Consider the following 17,402-nt stretch of genomic DNA (forward strand, 5'->3'; position numbering starts at 1 on the left):
ACACGTGTATTAGGCACATGGAGATTAAGTGATTTGTCCAGTATCACAGAGGGTTGAGCCAAGGCCAAGATTTCAGCCCAGAGCCCCAACCCCAAGGTCAGCAGCTCTAGCCACTAGGCCACATCCCCCATCTTCTTTCTTGAATTACACTGATAACTAAACTTAGAACATCAACTTCTTTCTTGCTGGCTTAGAAGAAACTGCATTTTGTTGTGTAGCTGTGTGTGTGTGGATGTGCGGTAAACAGATGATCACAGGAAATGCGTCAATGCAGCTCCTATATGTAGTACAGCAATTTGTCAACCTAGACCAGGGTGTGCAGCACTGGTCCAAAAGGGATAGAGGCATGCCAGAGTTTTATAGTATTCAATAGACATATGTATCTGAACAGAATGTCGGCACAGAACGGTCCGAATAGGCCAATGTTGGACATCCAGGTCTAGACTCATGATAATGCATATTCTTGGGCTGGCCGATTCCACATTCTAGTAAGTAGTTCTATGCTATTAGTTTCAATTGGTAGCACATCTAGAATGGTTATTATTAACCACCCTATAGTTATACTATTCCTGCTTCCACATCTTTGTACCTTAAAGACATATACCTTTAAAGTATATATATATGTGGTTTTAAATTAAGTAAATCTATAGTTACCTGTGTATACTAAACTCCATGATATTGCGGTATTTGATATTTTGGTCAAAATGTTTTGCAAGACAATATTAAATCTCAATATTATGGTAGACTTCTCTTAAAATATGCGCCATGTTACTTTTATATTACCGCGTTGTTTGTCTTATGTTGAAAGAGTTGAGGTTTGAAAGTGGGAACTCCCCAGCATGAAATTACGTACTTATATCCTCTGTGTGCCCTTACATCTTTGGTGGTACTTCATTTGAAGGGAATGTGGGAGGGGGCTTATGTCATGGATGGCCATTTCCAGCCATTTGTTAGGGATTTTCAAAGTGACAAAATCCATCTGATCTACTTTTACGTCCAAACACTTTTAGGTTTAAATTTCTTTATTGATTTCAAGACAAGAAATTATTAACAATAATTGCAGCAGTTATATAAACAAATCTAATAGCCCTGCCTACAGGGCAGGGATTTGTAGAAATACAAATTACTACAATTCCCACAACTCCCTCCCCCCCAAGGAAAGAAAAGAAAGAAAAGAGGGTCCTATCTCTATTCACTTGTGGCATTGGGCCCTTGTGTGCACCTAGGTTGGTTGTGCTCATTTGGTTGTTGTGTCCGATATGGGCAGTGTGGGTTCAGGAAGTCACAGTAAGCGCAAATATTTGGTACAGGTTAGTTCCCTGAATTCTGAGGTAAGTATGGCTAAAGATGGTCCCCAGAGGTCTCGAAAGGAGGCTGACTGGTTGGCGAGGGCAAGAGACATTCTTTCCATCTCCAAGGTCTGCCATAAACAGTGCAACCATCCCAAATGTGTAGGGAGCTTAGTTGTCCCTCAGTGGGCCAAGTTGTTCTGGTGGGCTGCCACGAGAGCCAGGGCCATCTGTTGACTCTGTGTGCCTTAAGCGGAAAGGTATGGGCCTTTGGTAGGCCCAATAACACATAGGCGGGGAAGCGGGGGATTTGAGTATCAAAATGTGTGTCGATGTCATCCAGCACTTGTGTCCAGTAGCTGGAAATGTGAGGGCATTCCCATAATAAATTGGTTAGTGTGCCTAGTGATCTGCAGCCTGAACAGCACAGGGGGTATCAGGCTGGGTTAAATCTGTGAAGTTTTTGAAGGGATAAGTACAGGTAGGTCGCTATTTTAGTGGCAGTTTCTATACTAGCAACGTTTCGGGCTGTGTGACACGCTCTGTAGTTTATATCTGCCCAGTCTTTCTCCGAGAGAGTTCTCCCAATTTCCCTTTCCCACTTCTGTTGCCCTGGGGATTTAGAGGTCTTCAGGGCCCTTCTAAGTAAACTATATATCTTGGTGATTAGGCAGGAGTCTGTGTGCTTGGTCACCAACCATTTTTCAAAGGGAGTAAGGTGTCTCTGTGCCTTGTCGCGTACCCCCGCTTGCAGTACCCAGTGTCTAATCTGGTGGTATCTGAAGCATTCAGACTCCGGAAGGTTCTGCTGTGAGCGGAAATCTTTGAATGTCAACAAGCCATTAGCATAGAAAAAGTGGCCGATAGACCTGCGGCCTTCTCTGGGCCATTGGCTATAGGTCTCCTCAGCATGGCCCGGCGTGAAACCAGCGTTATCCACAATGGGGGTCAAAAGCGAGGGAATGGTCATTGACGTTCGAGTCTTGGCTACTCTATCCCATGCCCTCATAGGAGCAGGTGTGACTTCCGAGAGATCGAGATTACAGGGGTGGGTATCTCTAGTTAGAAAGGGAATCCCCCAAAGGGCTCGACCCGCCACCGCTCTATCCATGAAAAGCCAATGCTTTTCGGATTCTGGGCACAACCACTCCATGAACGCTCTTAGTTGGACAGCCCAATAGTACTCCTGCATGTTTGGGATGGCTAGGCCTCCCTCCTTCCCTCGGGGATCGGTAGCATAATTCTCGGTGAAGTCTAGGTCTCTTGTCACACCAGATAGTGTCCCAAATCCCTCTGCAATGAGCGTAGCGCTCCAGGCAGGGGTTCTAATGGGAGGACTTAAAAAGGAATAAAATCTTCTGTAAGATTGTCATCTTAACCACTGCATTGCGGCCTAGCCACGAAAGGGAGTGGGGCCTCCATCTACGTAGGCGTTCCCGAGTTTGTTGGAGTAGTGCAGTGAAGTTGAGCGAGGTGGTATGTTGTGTATTGGCTGCGAGTTGTGTGCCGAGGTAGGGTTTTGCTTCCTTGGCCCACTGTAAGTGGTAATCGTGATTTAAGTCCGCTTTTGTGGCTGTGGTTAAAACAGGCTAAGTGCCTGAGATTTGTGGACGTTGACCCTAAAGCCCGCTGCTTGCGAGAAAAGTTCTAATTCCGCCAGGAAGGCAGGTAGAGATATTTTGGGATTCTCAAGGGTAGCTACTGTATCATCCGTGTACAGGCTGATCTTGTGTTCCTCCCCTCCAAAGTTCACCACAGACACCAAAGGATTGTCACGTATCCTTTGGGCCATTGGCTCCACGTAGAGAGCGAAGAGGAACATGAAGGGAGGGCATCCCTGCCTAGTACCTTGTTGGATAGGAAAGGGAGCTGAAGAGTATCCGTTCACCCGGACAGTTGCAGATGGGGTAGAGTATCTGCTTAAAATCCAGCTCACGAATTTTCTAGGATGCAAAAGTGTCTCACGGTCACCTCTAGATATAGCCAATATACCCTGTTGAATGCCTTTTCTGTATCAATAGAAAGGATCATGCGTTCAGTTTCAAAGCGTAGGACCTTATCTATGATGTGCAAAAGGCGTTTTGTATTATCAGCGCACTGCCGGTTAGGCACAAAGCTCGCTTGGTCTGGATCTATCAGACCCGGTAGGAGGGGGGAGAGGTGCTGTGCAAGTATCCCCGTGAGAGGTTTAAAATCTACATCGAGGAGGGAGATTGGCCTGTGGGACTCGCAGTGTTTTTTATCCGTGTCCAAACACTTTTAGTCTGTTTTCTGGACTCAACTTACGTTAAGTCAAAGACCTCATCACTCTATGCTTCTGTCTATATGGTAAACTCTTCCCCTGTGTTCACAGCAAAATGGTAATGCCAATGAGCTTTACTAATGTGATGTGCGTATGGACTTTGTTACAATATGCACGTTAGTATCACTTCTGATACATACACCTGCACAGCAGTTTGCCGCTTTCAAAAGTGAGCCCAGAAAATATCATTTTTTCCAAGTGACGCGTTTCTGTAGATAAAGTTTGCTCTGCCCACCTCCATATATGTGCAGTACCTACAGACAAAATAAATTTCTTTGAACTAAACCCCGATTAATAAAAATCTAGAAGGAGGTAATGATTCTTATGCAGATACAAGGTATATGTAATTTGCATTGAGACTCATGAATCTGATCTTTTTTCTTTGATATTATCATCTATATCATAAACTTAAAAGAGGTTCCAAAATACTACTTAAAATCACACCCATCCTTTTGGCTGCATTGTCCATTCTTAAGTGAGAGGAACAAATGTTAATATATTTAAATAATATTTTCTGGGAATACGAGGGCAGTTCACACCTTTTGGTTCCTCTGAGGAAGCACCATTCAAGCTTGTTCAGAAGGTAAGGCGTGTTTATGGTAGCATGGTGCAACCAAGTTTTTCTGGGCAAGTACCAACATATCTACACAAATAAAACATCTTTAAAATGTAATAGGCCTGGACAGCAAAATGTAGCACAAATTCTAGTCAGGATCTACCACCAATTACTCATAGCCAAGTACTAAGAATACATAGTGCCTAGAAGTTCCACTAACCTGTGTAGAAACCTTGAAGACTTGTCTGGATTTGTGAGAGAAAGAGTGGAAGATGCTCAGCGGTGCCCATGGCTGGAAATGCTTACAAGAGCAGGACCAGTCCACTTTCCGCTTGACCTGTTCTACCAGTGGGGTAGTAGTACCCTCTGCTTTGCTTACCTACTGTCAGATCCTCAAGTGCTGTGAGGCCCTGAGGTGCTCTGTTAGCTGTGAAACACAGAAGATAAAAAGACTGCAGGACACTCTTAACCGAGAGACCTGCCTATGCCTTGCTCCTCGTTGCTCTAAAGTGGGCAAGTGGTGTAGGACTCTTGCACTGAAAGATTACAAACTGTTTGTGGAAGCTGGAATCAATCTAAAAACTGGTAGGATTCAGATCCAACTTTACAGGAAAGTGTAACTGCACGAGGAAAAAATGTATAACCTCCACTGGAAGACCAGACTGATGTGGCATCCTAGACAATGCAAAGACTGCACAGCCATGACAGAGAATTGTATTGTATTGCATTGTAATTGCATTTATATAGCGCTTAATACCCCTGACGAGGCGTCAAATCGCTTTTTCGACGAGTAGCACTCTACTCCGGAACCCATAAAGGATTAGTGGTGAATTAGTATAGTGAAAAACTAAAGTAATTTGAGTGGTGGATATGTTAGTCAGTTATTTGGATTGAGAAGGATAGTGGAGGGATAGAAGAGGGAAAAAGGTTTGCATTTATAGAGCGCTTGCTTAACCCTGTTGGGGTGTTGAAGCGCCCTTTCGGAGAGTAGCACGCTACTGAATCATCAAGCATCTGCAATACAACTAACTTCACTTCCATTGCATTGACTTCTGTGTACAATCTCAGCATGCTAATGTCATCCACTGAATAAAGGTGAATATTTTCGAACTGCAGCAACCCTCTTTATAAAAGATAATTTTGGAACATGTTTAGAACTTGTTTTCAAGCAGGCTTATTTGTGTGTAGGCAGACCTAGTGTGCCCAATACATAGAGTATACTTTGAGAGGGTCTCATTAATGAATAGCTTTGTTGTTTATCTTAGTGGCTTGTCTTGATTTAATAGCTTCCTACCTATTCTTGTGTTTGTCCGGGCCTGGAGCATTTCGGTCTCACAATGTTCTGATTGGAGTTTTGTGTCCTTCCACTGCTTCCTTGCTCTCCTCCTTTTTCCTCTTTTGTCTCACACACTATTTTTACTTTCCTTACGCTCCCTGGTGTTCTACACTCTGCTTCCCCATATTTCAATGTTTTAAATGTATTTTTTATGAGAGCCTGACATCTGCGAAGGTCTGCTGGCCTGCTTGTTTTCCTTTCTGCGCTTCACATGCACTCTTCCACTTTTTTTAAACATTTTAATTCACCATTTTAATGTGGTTGTCCGCCATGTTAAAAAAATACATTTTAAAAAGCACACCGGTGTCATGCATCTGTGAGCATATTCGGCCATCTTAGAACAGCTTATCTTTAATAGAAACCCTATTACAAAAAAGCCAGCTATGCATGCATATGTATCTGGACCTGCGCCAATGGCAATAAACACTGGCAAAGTCAATATCTTGGTGCCTTCTAATGAAGACCTATTGACTTTGCCAATGCTTGCTGTTATTTCATATTTCTCCTTTAACTGCTTAATCAGAATTTATTAATGCTTTTAGATATTTGTGTTTCTATTTAGACCAGGGGAAGCCAGAGGGGTAAGGGATTGTATGGCTATAACAACTGTTTTTTTACATTTCCTTTTATCATTTTCAATCAATTCTGTCAATATTCGTTAATAAATATTCCTTCTTTTACTAAATTGTTTTGAATGTCACATTCTTTGATTGCTGTTTATTCTTTAGCTGATGAGAAGTAAATAAGGTCCAAATACACTCGTTTTATGTGAAAATGAAGTCATTATGGTAGACTTTTGTGGAGTGTGCATAAATTGGCTGGTTGAAAATGGTGTGACTTTTAGGAAGCTGCTGTGTGTAAGTGGCTATAAATGTGTGTGCACTCTCTGTCGGCATACTTGCCGGGCTGGCTGTCCAGAGTATAGTTTTGTAGTCCATATGCTGGTTGCTAAGGAAGACTGGACGCAGGCAGCAGTGCTTAATTTGGAAAAAAAATAAGTGCTGGGGCCTTCCTCAGGAGGCCACTGCAACTTGTACTACACAATGCCCCTGCTATACTGTCAATGATAGTAACAACACAACTACTAACCATCACACTCCGTCAAGTGTGACAATTCGGACTATTCCAGGCCCGCAACGCTATAAGAATGGCTTGGGGGGCAGGTAATAGTAATTTCTAGTGTATATTGAATTAATAATTGACTGTTGCTGTGGGCAACTCTAAAGTAACCAGACATCGCCGCCTTGTGGCAGACTGTCACAAGTACCGGTGTTGATAGTTAAGTTTCGGTGCTGAGCACCAGAAACCACCGGCACAAATTAAGCACTGAGTCAGGTAGTATCCTAAAGTACTTGTTAGATTCTCGGTTTTCCATAATACACCTGCTGAACAGAAGATTGTCCACAGTGCTACTGGTGGGCTAGAGATTGCCCAGGATGTGTGTTTTCTGAGTCTTTTGCCTTGTGTAGGACATTTCCCATAGAGTGCTGGCCGAACAGTGGATGGCCCTGTTGGATTCTGTTGGACATGAACTGTTCAGAGTGCACCTTTTAGGCAGAACCTTGCCCAGAACAAAATGTATGAGAATATTAGGAAAAGAGTTGCATTTGTGTACATTCATTGCATAAACTTCACCCTTTAGGCTGGAATGACCTTTTGCCTGCAGATTTCCCGAAATGTGCTTGTCAGACAGGAGATGTGACTAAGTGCAAAGTCCAAAAAGAGCCTAGTTGTGTAGGAGATTACACAAAGATCCCTAGTTGGGCATCAGGTTGCCTGGAGGGATTCATCTTGGCATGAGGCTGAGCAGAGTATGCGGGTTACAATGGGTGTTACATAGAATGAATGTTCCTGGAAGAGATTTGCCCTGGGAGAGTGCACTTTTGTTGGGCAGGAGCTTGCTTGGGATGTTGCTACTGTACAGGCCACCATCCAGTGCTCATTTGATTGGCAGAAGCTTGCCCGATGCGTACATGTGAGTTAAAAGGATACCCATAGCTTACTTATTGGGAAGTTGTTTGCCCAAAATGGATGTTGTGGGCTGAAAGGCATGCAGAGTCAATGATTTTGAGAGGAGCTTGCTTAGGGTGTGTACCTGTCATTCTGGAGGTGGGCCAGAGTTCAGTTTGTGGGTAGGACGCTGCTAGAAATGTAAGTTTATTGGGCAGGAGGTTGTCAAGAGTCCAGGTCCAATCTTGACCACATTGGAGTTTTTGGACTGAGATTTGTGCAGAATGCACATTTTGGGCTGTAGTTGCCTAGAGCGCAATGTTTCTCTAAGCAGGTCTGTCAGACAAGAGGTGGCCAGTGGGGGTGATTGCTGGACATGAGATCACTCTGAATTAATGTATTGGTCACGGGGTTGCTCAGAGTCCATACATTTGTCAGGAGTGTGAGCAATTTGGACACTTGTGAAGCCAGGCGTTGCCCAGAGTACAGTTGCTGGGCAGGAGGGTGACCATAGTGTATGCCTTTAGGGCAAATGGTTGTCAAGAGTCCATGTGCTTGGCAGAATTTGACCAGAGTGCTTTTGTGCAGGAAGTTTATCAAAAGGCACCAATTGAACACGAGTCTTTCAGACGCCTATGCCTGTTGGGCAGAAGCGTGCCTTGCATGTGGACTTATTGCGCAGAAGGCCTCCCAGAGCACATATTTTGACACAATGTAGCCCACATGGTATATGTTGGGTAGAATGTTGTCAGGGACACACATGTTGGACAGATTAGAGTTACTAGGTAGAAAATTCACCTGAAGTTACTAGATTGTGCTTGTTAACCAGCAAGTGTGACTCACGGATCAGAAGACGATGAATCGGTGAGAGCTGAAGCTTCACCTGGATGGTGAACTTGATCGAGTTTGAACTGCCACACAGTTGTATATATCACACATCACCCCATAACATGACATATTTCACTCACAGGGTCTTGCCTATGAAACCGCACAGAAAGCTAGGACATGTCCTAAAAAGTGTGTATTTGCTGCCACAACATGTCACAAGTGCAAAACTGGTGTATGATTACAAAATCTTGGATTTGGAAAAGAGCATATCTGGAACAACAAAGGATTAGACACCGTTCTCAGACACTGTAAGTACAGGTAATTAGAAACCTCACAGAAGATTGGCACCGCGGGCCAATAATTAAGTTGAAAGATTCAGGTCTGCAGGCGGCCATGGCTGCGCAGACCTCAAATGCAAGGCAATCTTTTCATAACCCGATACGGATGGCAAAGTGCCTGGAGTGGAGTGACTCCAAAAAACGTATACAGACATTTTAGATGTGCAAAATGAGTAATAGATAAACATTGGGCATCACAAGTGGATAGAGGGAAGCTATAAACAACAAAAAAAGGAAGAAAGTGGAAAACTACTTACTGGTAGTGAGAACTATGTACTAGTTAATTAATGACAGTGTATGAAGGAGGTATGAAACGATGTGACACCACATGATGCATTTTAAGCAACCTAAACTAAAAAATGTGATTAAGCTGAAAAACTAAATCGCTGAAAATTGGGTAAAGGTATTTAGAATATGAACCAAGGGATGAACTCACTAAACCATTTCATAGTCAAATCCGGACCGGTTTTTGGGGATGCCCAACAGACATGGCGATATTTTCTGCTGACATCCATTATAGGTATGAATCAGACAAAAATAAGGGGGGAGAGGAACAAACTCCTACAACACCCTCCCCTACAAATATCCACACTCACACAAAAGAGAAGTAGGAGTATTAGGATTTACAATGTTGTATTAGGTGGCACAGGCTTAGTGTTTAAAAACTGCCCTCACCCACAATGTGTGGCATGCTTCATCATAGGGCTTGCTAAACAACACCCTGTGCAGAACAATGCGTGGGGTGGAGCAAAAAGGAGGGTGATGCCAATGCAAACATAAACTCATAGGGATCAAAAATAGAAATATTAGTGCAGAACATAAAGTCTAAAACTCGCTCAAAAATATCAGCTCTTATACTTTATTGCTGGATTTCCCAGTCAGGATTAAAATGAATATAGGATGGTGGTGTCGGGGATTTTAAGTTGCCCCTCGCCCCTCCTAACTGCATATTTGTCAACATGTTTCAGCCGATTAGATGTAGCTCTGACACAGGTCTTTACGGCTTTCGTCAGGACGTAAGATACCCTATATAAGCGATACCTCCGGGTCTAGCCAGCGCTATATAAAACCTTTAAAATAAAAATAAAATAAAATAAAATAAAAATGCATTCCCCTTCTTTCCTACCCTACTTATGTAGGTTGAGGATAGACCCACTCTGGTCTGGGGCTGCTTAAACACACTGTGGTAGTACTGAGTTTCACAGTAGTTGAAGCTCGAAAAGGTGTGGGAGTGATGGCGGCTCCCTGTAGTCAAACGTTCATCAATGTGAGGCTGCCCTCCCTGCATTCCCCGCCCCGCCCCCCTTGTGCAGTGTAGGTCCATTATACGCAAGTAGGCCTCCGACGAAATTTCAACTGTGGATATCCTGACCTGGTCTTACTTTGAGGGCTACTACATTTGTAGACATGCACAAATCAACAGTGGAAGAATTACAAAGTAAGGGATGGGAAAAATGTCCATCCAACACTTGAGCTCCTGTCTGTGGAGCCTACCAGTGACTGTAAGCTAAAGAAATATAGGGGCAGATTTACAAGCCCCTTGCTCCACTTTCGCGTCACTTTTCCAATGTTAAAAGTGACGCAAACGTGGCGCAAGTGGCTTGTAAATCTGCCCCATAATGTTTAATATGCTCTTAATGTACATTTGGATAATCCTCATGTCCACATTGTGGCAAGTGGAAAAACAATGCTCACAAATTATAGTGAACACTCTTATGTGTATTTTGGAGAAATTGTAAGAAACCAATTTTTTTTATTAGACCCCCATCTAATAGGCCAAAAAACACCCAGATGGTCACTGAAATGTCATCAATATATTTTGCTAATAAAACAGCATCTCTTTTCTGAAATATTTGCATTTGTAAATTGTTTGCAATCACCACCATGCTCTATATCCTAGTGGAAGGAAACATGACCAGTGATACTTTACGCAAGCATCAAAACGGTAAATCCGGAGCAATCTACACATTTTGCCAGCTATACTTCTGTTAGCGGTACAGCTATTTTTAGTTAAGTTAAGTGACTGGTGAAATTATCTTGTGAACATTTTCTTGCATATATTTCTCACCGACCATAAAAAGTACATTCGGAGGATCTTTTTTCAAACAGAGATAGGTGGAAAAAGCTTCAGAAAAAAAAATCTTTCTGAAAATCAGATTGAGTATTTGTTTCTCCTTTTTTTCTCCAAACGATTGTCTTTTAAAAAATGTAAATGTCCTATCTGTCATTTTTTTTACAAAATTTCTTGAGAAGGTGGGGGTAGATACGCCTTGTAGTTCCGCAATTGGTAATGATATGTGCCTTCTGAGAGGGCAGGATGGATGCTTTGGAGACCTCTATGAGAGAAGGGATGCTGGGTCGTTGCTTGGTGGGCTGGATGGGTCCTTTGAGGTCTTGAAGTATATTGGGGTAGGGTTAGTGTATGGCCCGCTGGGTGGCGGTGAGAACTTTGAGAGGGGTCTTTTAGGGGTGCAGCCATGAAGATATTGGAGGTGTTTGCTCAAGTGTTTGCACTTCATAGGCTAATGACAGTTTATATGTGTTCCCAGTTAGGTAAAGAAGGGGGGGGGAGGTTAGGGTACATATGATGCTTTGCCCAAGATCACATAACTTGTTTAAGTGGTGAAGCCACAATTCACGTGAGGATCCCCGGGTAGTGTTGCCAACAATAAGACTGTTGCTTCTGCTGTAGCAGGAGGGGAGCTGGAATCACCTGTGATGGGTGGAGAGAGGTGATGAAGAGATGCGAGACAGAGCTTATTTGAGGATTCGATGGTTTGTGGTTATTTGAGAGCCTGTGAGAGCGAGAGATAGGGCCCCTGGGATGAAGTGTGGCCCCAGTGAGGGAGAGAGAGGCGCTGTGGAGAGTGAAGGGCAGAGTGGGGGGGGGGGCAATCATGAGTGGAGGGAGAGGAGTATGTGAGGAACGGAGCCCAGCGAATGAGTGAGATGGGGAGGGAGGGCACCCAAGGAGTGGCGGCTAGAGGAAGAGGGGAGGACAGTATGGGATGAGTGAGGAGACGGTGTGAGAAGGAGAGTCTGTGGTGAGTGGGAAGACATAATAAGCAGGGAGAGAAGCGGAAAGATTAGATGGTGAACGGGGGGGATGCAGTGACAACGAGAAGAGAGATGGGTTGTTTCCGCGAAAGGACGAGAAAGGATGAGAATGAGAGGAAGGAACGAGCGAGGGAAGAACGGAGGGAAAAAGTGTGAGGAAGCGTGAATAGGAGTATGTAATTAAGAGGGACTGAGAGCCCATGTGGAAGAGGGAATAAGAGTCTGTGAGGAGAGAATGAGAGCCTGTGAGGAGGGTATGAGAGTCTGTGAGCAGGGAATGAGAGTCTGTGAGGAGGGAATGCGAGCCTGTGAGGAGGGAATGAGAGTCTGTGAGGAGGGAATGCGAGCCTGTGAGGAGGGAATGCGAGCCTGTGAGGAGGGAATGAGAGTCTGTGAGGAGGGAATGAAAGTCTGTGAGGAGGGAATGATAGTCTGTGAAGAAGAGAGAGAATGAGAGCCCGTAATGAAGCGAGAATAAGAGTCTGTGAGGAGAGAATGAGAGCCTGTGAGGAGGGTATGAGAGTCTGTGAGGAGGGAATGAAAGTCTGTGAGGAGGGAATGAAAGTCTGTGAGGAGGGAATGAAAGTCTGTGAGGAGGGAATGATAGTCTGTGAAGAAGAGAGAGAATGAGAGCCCGTAATGAAGCGAGAATAAGAGTCTGTGAGGAGAGAATGAGAGCCTGTGAGGAGGGTATGAGAGTCTGTGAGGAGGGAATGAAAGTCTGTGAGGAGGAAATGATAGTCTGTGAGGAGGGAATGATAGTCTGTGAAGAAGAGAGAGAATGAGAGCCCGTAATGAAGCGAGAATAAGAGTCTGTGAGGAGAGAATGAGAGCCTGTGAGGAGGGTATGAGAGTCTGTGAGGAGGGAATGAAAGTCTGTGAGGAGAGAATGAGAGTCTGTGAGGAGGGAATGAGAGTCTGTGAGGAGGGAATGAAAGTCTGTGAGGAGGGAATGAGAGTCTGTGAGGAGGGAATGCGAGCCTGTGAGGAGGGAATGAAAGTCTGTGAGGAGGGAATGATAGTCTGTGAAGAAGAGAGAGAATGAGAGCCCGTAATGAAGCGAGAATAAGAGTCTGTGAGGAGAGAATGAGAGCCTGTGAGGAGGGTATGAGAGTCTGTGAGGAGGGAATGAAAGTCTGTGAGGAGGGAATGAAAGTCTGTGAGGAGGGAATGAAAGTCTGTGAGGAGGGAATGATAGTCTGTGAAGAAGAGAGAGAATGAGAGCCCGTAATGAAGCGAGAATAAGAGTCTGTGAGGAGAGAATGAGAGCCTGTGAGGAGGGTATGAGAGTCTGTGAGGAGGGAATGAAAGTCTGTGAGGAGGAAATGATAGTCTGTGAGGAGGGAATGATAGTCTGTGAAGAAGAGAGAGAATGAGAGCCCGTAATGAAGCGAGAATAAGAGTCTGTGAAGAGAGAATGATAGCACCTAATGAAAAGAGAATAAGGGAGACAGGATGTGAGCCAACGAGGAAGAAAGACAGCAAGCCCGCGAAAATGAAAGGGAAGATGTATTAATATCTTTGCCATCTTGTTACCAATTTTTCAAAGAGGGCATTACAGGCTGGCTGTGCCAGGGGAGGGGCATCCGGGCTGCACCATCAGGACACGCCGGAGACAGCACGGGGAACGCGATGCTCGCAGCATAAAGCATCCGATGCGGCCTCCAGCTCTCGCTCAGGAGCATTAAGTAACTGAAATATTCGGTTTCCTGTGCACACCCCGCCAAAGTACAAGAACCTGGCCCGGACCCATCGGATTGTCGCTGCTAACAGCAGACCCATGAGCTCTCAGTGGAACACCTCAAAAAAAGCGGGTCCCTGTGCCAAGCTTCAAGGCAGCCCCAAGTCTGTCTAGACACTGCGTGCTGCCACGGGCACCAAGACAGGGCTTTGAGCAAGACCCTAGAGCTGTCAGACTAGATCAGAACTGTGCGCCTCACCCGAGGGATCCCCTATTGCGGAGCTTATTTACAAGCTCCTTGCGCTGCCCGTACGCCACTTTTAACATGGGGAAAAGTGCCGTACGGGCGGCGCAAGGGGCTTGTGTGGAGTCCCCCGTGAGGTGCACAGCTCTGATCTCTGACAGCTCCTGGGTGGAAAAGTGAGGTACGGACGGCGCAAGGAGCTTGTGTTGAGTCCCCCGTGAGGTGCACAGCTCTGACATCTGACAGCTCCCGGGTGGAAAAGTGAGGTACGGACGGCGCAAGGAGCTTGTGTTGAGTCCCCCGTGAGGTGCACAGCTCTGACATCTGACAGCTCCCGGGTGGAAAAGAGACGTACGGCGGCGCAAGGGGCTTGTGTGGAGTCCCCCGTGAGGTGCACAGCTCTGACCTCTGACAGCTCCCGGGTGGAAAAGTGACGCACTGGTGGCGCAAGGGGCTTGTAAATAAGCCCCTGGGTGTGTGTCAGTCTAGCCGCAGCCTTGAGCTGCCAGAAAGCCGAGACCAGTACATAAAGTGGGAAAAATTGAGACCCCTGTGGTGCCCAGATGGTGACCCCGGTGGTGCTGGTGATGGGGAGGGGCAGATCAGAGTCGCCTTCACTAACGCCCTCTACGATTACTTTCTCCCTGATTAGTGAGGGCTGCAGACTGCACCCGCCAGCAGCTTTCTCCACGGCGGGGCCAGTGGAGTCATTATGAGAGCGGAGCTGTGTGTCGCTGACAGACTGTAATCATTTGGGGGACATCGACAGTGGGAGAAACGCGGGGTACTACATGGAGCGAGCACGAAACCTGAGGCACTCACAGAGCGCGCGCGGGGAGTTTGAGACACATTGGCATGGCTATCAAGAGTGCAGCAGGTGTAGTGACACCGGGCTCCTGGGGTGTGAGGAGCCCTCTTCAACTGAATTAGTGGCTGTCTTCCACTACCGTTTTTTTTTTTTTTACAGAGGTTTTATTTTGAGCTAGCTCGAACTCTATGGTATCGGAGCGCTTTATAGGAGTGCTGTACCAGCTAAATTACACAATAATTTAACTTCTTGCTTTAGGGCACAGAACGGCCTTGCCACGCCACTGATAAGACGTTTGCATTGACATCGAAGTCGTTATGTTACCCGTCTGCAACCCCCAAAGCCATCACCTCTTACGAACACTAACGCCAAAGCGCCTGGAAGCGGTTAAGCTCACGCCACGCGCTGCACGAAAATCACAATATGTTACGGAATGTAAGCGCACTGCTTTCTGCTGTTCAGCGCTACATAATGAATTAAGCAACTGTATAGCGCTTAACTGTGTTGCACCACGTCACACGAGCTGATTGAAAAAAGAGATCTAAAACAATTACATACATCTGGAGAGGAGTCTAAAAATGGGTTTTCATGGGTTGGAGAACTAATGCAAATTTTAGAGCGCAAAGAAGTCCGCGCATCGGTCACTGGTTCCTCTGAGTTCATCATGAATAATAATTCTAAGAACCTAGCGCCCAAAAAAATGAAATTACATTAAAACTCACCACTCAGGAGCCTGGCAGCCTTGCAGGAGGTGCACACAGCTAAGAGAAGAGATGCCAACGTCGTGAGCAGCTCCATGCTGGCATAGTGTGACACGGCTAGGTGTGAAGGAAGAGTCTGGGGTTCGCCTGGCACATCCTAGGGGCCGTGGGGTGGCGGAGGGCGCCGGTCTCAGGCAGCCTGGTGCCCCGGCGCAGGCCTGGCAGCAAAGAGCAGTCAGACGTATTTTTCATCCAGCGCAGACAGGGGCAGGAGGAGGAGACCGGGCCGGCGCAGGCTCCGTCCCCTTCTAAGTTATGGCAGCGCTGAGCACATCGCAGCACCAGCACCCCCCCCCCCCCCCCCCCACCCCGCCCCCACCAGCTGCTTCGGATCGATCGATTTCGATATTAATTAATGCGCTGCTGGGGAGGAGAAACTCCAGCTGCAGAGCGCAGTTACCAGTCTGAGGGGGAGGGCAACGGAGCTGGATAGCCAGGATAGTGGGCACACGAGCCAGTCAGTAGTGCCAGTCTCCAGCTACTCAATCCAGGATAGAGGACACACGAGCCAGTCAGTGCCAATCTCCGGGTACCCAAGCCAGGATAGTGGGCACACGAGCCAGTCAGTGCCTGTCTCCGGGTCGTCTCATTCCTGGTGTCAGCCTCCGCCAAACCATTGCCATGCCCTCTCCATCGGTGGCAATTAAACAACTGGTCTCGTGACTTCCCCACAGCTAGTCCCCAAGCGCCCAGAGGCAATTTGGAAGTACAAAGCCCCTTTTAAAGTTTTGTTATAAAAAGAAATATCGTAGGAAATGTCATTTCGTGCTCCAAGCTGAGTATACTATATTTGCCTCAGCGCGGCGGAAAAATCATATCCTGCCTAGTTGAAAAGCATAAACAGATTGCGCGTCCTGCTGGAAGCGAGGGAGCACGACCTGCCCGACAGACTGCAAACCTCTCATCAGGCTCACGTCCGCTGTCTGTGAGCTATGGTATGAACCGAGAGGCTGCCAGCCGCGAGTCCTGGCTGTCTCAACCTGGTAGCCGAGGTCTTCGATGGCAGCTTGCAGTCTGTGCGCGGTTCAGTGTGGCCAGGGGCCAAGACCGTGTCAGCCTGCAGCCCTTCCCCTGCGCCACAGCCAGGCACCAAAGCCCTGCTCATGGTGTGTACACAGCAGACTGTGTCAGCCTTCAGCCCTCCCCCTGCGCCACAGCCAACACCAAAGCCCTGCTCACAGTGTGTACACAGCAGACTGTGTGAGTCTGTAGCTCCAGCTCACATTTTACGGACGCATCAAGGAGCCTGCTTACAGTGTATTTTGTAAATGCATTTATATAGCGCTTACCACATCTGACGAGGCAACGAAGCGCTTTGGGCGCACTGTCTCAAACTGCCCCTGGCATTGCACACCTACATACCTGCAGCTTTTGTTCGTTGTGGCAACACGTAACAACCTGTGTCACTGTGCAGTGCCCGCATATTACACAGTCACTTCTAGTGGCTGCTCACTGCGGGTGCCATCAACAGACTGTGCCAGATGCCAGCCCCTTCACTGCACACATGCCAACAGCCCGCTCACGAAGACAAAATAACACCAAAGTGCAAGAGCGCGGCCGACACGCGCCTGGACATGCAGAGCCCTCCCCCCAGCACTATACCCAGCCACAGCGTGCTTCCTCTGGGCACCAGCAGCGTGTTCTGTCACCACGCAGTCACCTCTCTGCACCCAGATACCCACTGCTGGCATCTTGTGAGCACAATCAGCATGCCCTACCAGCCTGCAGGCACATGTGCTGTACACTATATGCAAGGCCTGCTTTATGCAGCTGTGGCGCTGGAACAACTTTCAGAGTGGGGGGTGCTGACATCAGTGAACTCGCAGGGATTGTGAAAAATCCAAGCGTCACACAAAGAACAAGTGTAGCAAATGAGCCAGGCCCATTCCTGCTAAGGATGTAGCACGTAGCTGGTGGTGCATTTTGGAGCGCTATGTCGTAAATATATCACTAAAGCACGCTGTAGTTTGCAGACAGGACACTCTCCATTGAAATTGCCACTAAATTTGAAAACATACAGTTATGCTGATAAAACTAAGGGGCAGATTTATGTTAGACTTGCGCCACTTTTACGCCGCCGCTGAGTCACTTTTGTGACGCAGCGGAGGCGTAAACCATGCGCCATGTTGCGCCTTATTTACAACGTGACGCATCTAGGGAGATGCGTCACGTTCTAAAACCCTGTGCTACATTAAACCTGCGTCAGGTTTAATGTATGCAGGGTGGGCGTTCCATCGGAAAAAGCCTCGGAA

At 46.6% G+C, this 17,402-nt stretch overlaps 1 protein-coding gene across 3 annotated transcripts in view; it reads right to left on the reverse strand.

Moving 5' to 3' along the window:
* The window catches only part of LAYN (layilin), an 88,379-nt gene extending 72,171 nt beyond the window's left edge, over positions 1-16,208 (reverse strand). For 2 of the 3 annotated variants that reach the window (XM_085645808.1, XM_085645807.1), the window contains exon 1: positions 15,112-15,431. In XM_085645808.1, the coding sequence (XP_085501934.1) occupies positions 15,112-15,187 (76 nt within the window). In that variant the 5' untranslated portion in view covers positions 15,188-15,431. Of the gene's footprint in view, positions 1-15,111 lie in introns of all 3 variants that reach the window. The other variant, XM_085645809.1, reaches the window with a different exon arrangement.
* Positions 16,209-17,402: the final 1,194 nt, after the last annotated feature.

This window comes from Triturus cristatus, chromosome 3_1 (genome assembly GCF_964204655.1).
Source record: "Triturus cristatus chromosome 3_1, aTriCri1.1, whole genome shotgun sequence".
Lineage (NCBI taxonomy): Eukaryota > Metazoa > Chordata > Amphibia > Caudata > Salamandridae > Triturus > Triturus cristatus.